General features: G+C 40.3%; 1 protein-coding gene across 2 annotated transcripts in view; it reads left to right on the top strand.

The window, feature by feature from the left end:
* Nucleotides 1-445: 445 nt before the first annotated feature.
* Nucleotides 446-2,886, top strand: part of asxl1 (ASXL transcriptional regulator 1) — a 44,433-nt gene continuing 41,992 nt past the window's right edge. For both annotated transcript variants that reach the window (XM_014031322.1, XM_014031323.1), the window contains exon 1: nt 446-773. In XM_014031322.1, the coding sequence (XP_013886776.1) occupies nt 717-773 (57 nt within the window). In that variant the 5' untranslated portion in view covers nt 446-716. The remainder of the gene's footprint in view (nt 774-2,886) is intronic.

Genomic DNA, 2,886 nt, shown 5'->3' on the forward strand with positions numbered 1-2,886 from the left:
CTCCATCCGAAACCGAGACATCGCAATCCAGGAACGCCAACCTACCATTTTTTACATCCTCTCGTGTGAACTTAATATATTCATCCACAGAGTTGATGTGATCAGTGAAATGTTGGACTTCCTGGGCTTTATTTTTGACCCAGGTGTCGTCAACATATCTGAACCAATGGCTCGGTGGCACCCCTGAAAAGTCTCTTGGAGAAGAGATGAAACATTTCATTAGAGAAGAACCCGTCCAGAAGACCTATACATTTTTTCTTATTGTTTTATATATTGGTGTTTATGTGTCTGTATTCTTATCTGTTTGAAAGAAGTGTTGTTGTTGTTTTTTTAGTCTGTGTAGTGATTAAAGTGAAAATGATCCACGTTGGTGGTCGCAGCTTTCGGTACTATCAGGTCTGCACCAATTGGCCCAGTTACTTGCGGAAGGGTGGTGGTGGACTTGTAGTTTTGCATTCCTGCGGAGAATTTGACCTTTGACCTGCCCGTTGCATTCCAGAGTGAGTGGTTCCTGCAGCAGCTTCACTCTGCCTCAGCACAGACTGAATGCGTGTGGAGCTGATTTAAACCTAGCAGCAGTCTCGACAACCAAAAAGAGCACGGCAGCGTCTTCTTACACGCAGGCAAYTTAAAACGCAGTTAGTCATCTTTACAGCTAAAGCGCCATCATTACTAGGTTTCTTTGCAGACTGTCCGCAGACTGCAGCGCAGAAGAAATGAAGGACAAACAGAAGAGAAAGAAGGAGCGGACCTGGGCTGAGGCAGCTCGAATGGTGAGTCTTTTTTTTTAGTGCACCAACAAGCACCTTGTAAATCTTTGCGTTTTAATGTGTGCGTGAAACGTGTTTGTGTCTGAAAACATCCTCCATGAGCACAGCCTCCAGTCTCCGCTGGTTTTGTTTACTAGCTAGCATCAGCGGTGTTATTTTCAGTGTGAACCGAGCCTGACGTTTTATTAAAACACAAAACAACCGAGGGAATACGTTTTATCTTGACACACGAACGTATCCCTCGTGGCGACAATAAAACGACGAGATGCAACGCGACAACGCCTGCTAGCATATTTAGCTATCATCCTGATTTGAGTTCTTTGTTCGCTAGGCTGTTAGCTTAGCTCTGCGTTTACTATCTGATAAACCTCACCAAAACTCAAAACTTACAACAGTTTTACTTATATAACTTCCCATCTATGTATGAAGCGTTACCCTGGTAGATTTTGACCTTAAATCTAACGCTGGACTTGGCTATTGTTACCACGGCAAATATCGTTGAATTGTGGAGCACGCTAGCTAAGCTAACAGCTAGCTCGGCTAACCTCTATTTCAGTCGTAAGATTTACCATTAAAATTGAAGTCATGTAAAAAGCAGCCGATGTTTAAAAAAGCAAATGATTTTGTGAGAAGTAAAGTGTGGCATTAAGTGGAGTCATTTAGTGTATGAAAATGCTGTGTCAAACATGCTGCTACATTCAGACAGTGAAGGCCGGTTGTTTTCAGTGTTAGCCTTCTGTAGTTGTTTAGATGGGCCCTTGTTTGTTGCTATGCACATTGCAACTCATTTACAGGAAGAAAGCAGCCGCGATAGTTTCTCATCATTTAGGCTACAGGAATTACGATTTAAAAAAAAATTAATAAGGAATAAGCATAAAATAGCATTTATTTTAGATGAAAGTTTTGTCTCTAACAGTCTAAACAGTAGAGATTACAATATTAAAAAATCCTCCTAGTACAWTTTTATGTTATTATTATATATTCTATAGCAAACATCTGTATTCAGTGCTTATTGAGTTGATGACATGATCTGTTCCCACTCTGACTTGATAGTGATACCATTTGATTTATAACAGGTGATGATCCTCTGTCATCAAAAACACAACAAGACTTATATTAGTTAGTTCTGTTTATTACTTCTATTAATTGAAGACATTTTGCTTCTCATCCAGGTACCTTTCTCCATTCAGAGCCATAGTATGGCATTCCAAGCTTTAAACTTCATGAGATGTTCCTCTTTGTTTGCCTGGCTCACAGTAGATGATTTTGTCACAAAAACATGTTTTGGGATGGGTGCATTAAAAGGAAAATTACTGGGAGTCGAGCTTAATGCTCCGTTGTACATTTTAGAAAGCTGAAATATGAGATATCCTTTAATTTTTTAATTTTCTTTTTGTTTGACATACATATGTTCATCCCTCTTATAAACATTTTGTCTTCTTTGTCCAAAATATGATCATTTTGGTTGAAAGTGTCTCTCGTCCTTGAGATGTAGGCATGCAGCTGAGTCTTGTCCTGAAAAGCTGGCACTCTTGTGTCGGGCTGTCCCGATCAGATACTCAAGGCTGGTTTATACTTCGAGTCGCACGTCTTTTCCCCCCGCTGAGTGACCTCCGTCCACTCTCCCGCTGCGATCCCAGGTGACAGCTGTCCATTGTACCCAGTCAGAACTCCGAGACGCGGATGTTGCGGCTCGGTGCGTGTGATTGGTCTGAACTTCGTGGGTGTGTTTATTCATGGAGCACCAGGCCAGTGGGCCTCAGCTGTGGCGGCACCGAGAGTTGGACCGAGCTGGACCAGAACAGGACCCAAAGCAGCTCTTCCTTCTGCATGTTATTTTGTTGAAAATTATTAGGGCTGCAACTTACGATTATTTTAATAATTGATTAATCGGCCAAATCATTAAAATGCTTAATTACATGAATATAAGTAGATATAAATTAAGTTAACTCCTTAAGGATGCAAGTTATTGATAATGAATCAATCTGAGGTTGATTTATCTTATTGATTAACAATTAATTAATAAGCAGCTATTTTTTAAAAAAACTGGAGTTTTCTCTTGAATCAAGAGGGTCTTCCCATAAAACAAAGGATTTTTTTTATAATCTCGTGAATT

The sequence above is a fragment of the Austrofundulus limnaeus genome, unplaced genomic scaffold (assembly GCF_001266775.1).
Source record: "Austrofundulus limnaeus strain Quisiro unplaced genomic scaffold, Austrofundulus_limnaeus-1.0 Scaffold1224, whole genome shotgun sequence".
Taxonomy (NCBI): Eukaryota; Metazoa; Chordata; class Actinopteri; order Cyprinodontiformes; family Rivulidae; genus Austrofundulus; species Austrofundulus limnaeus.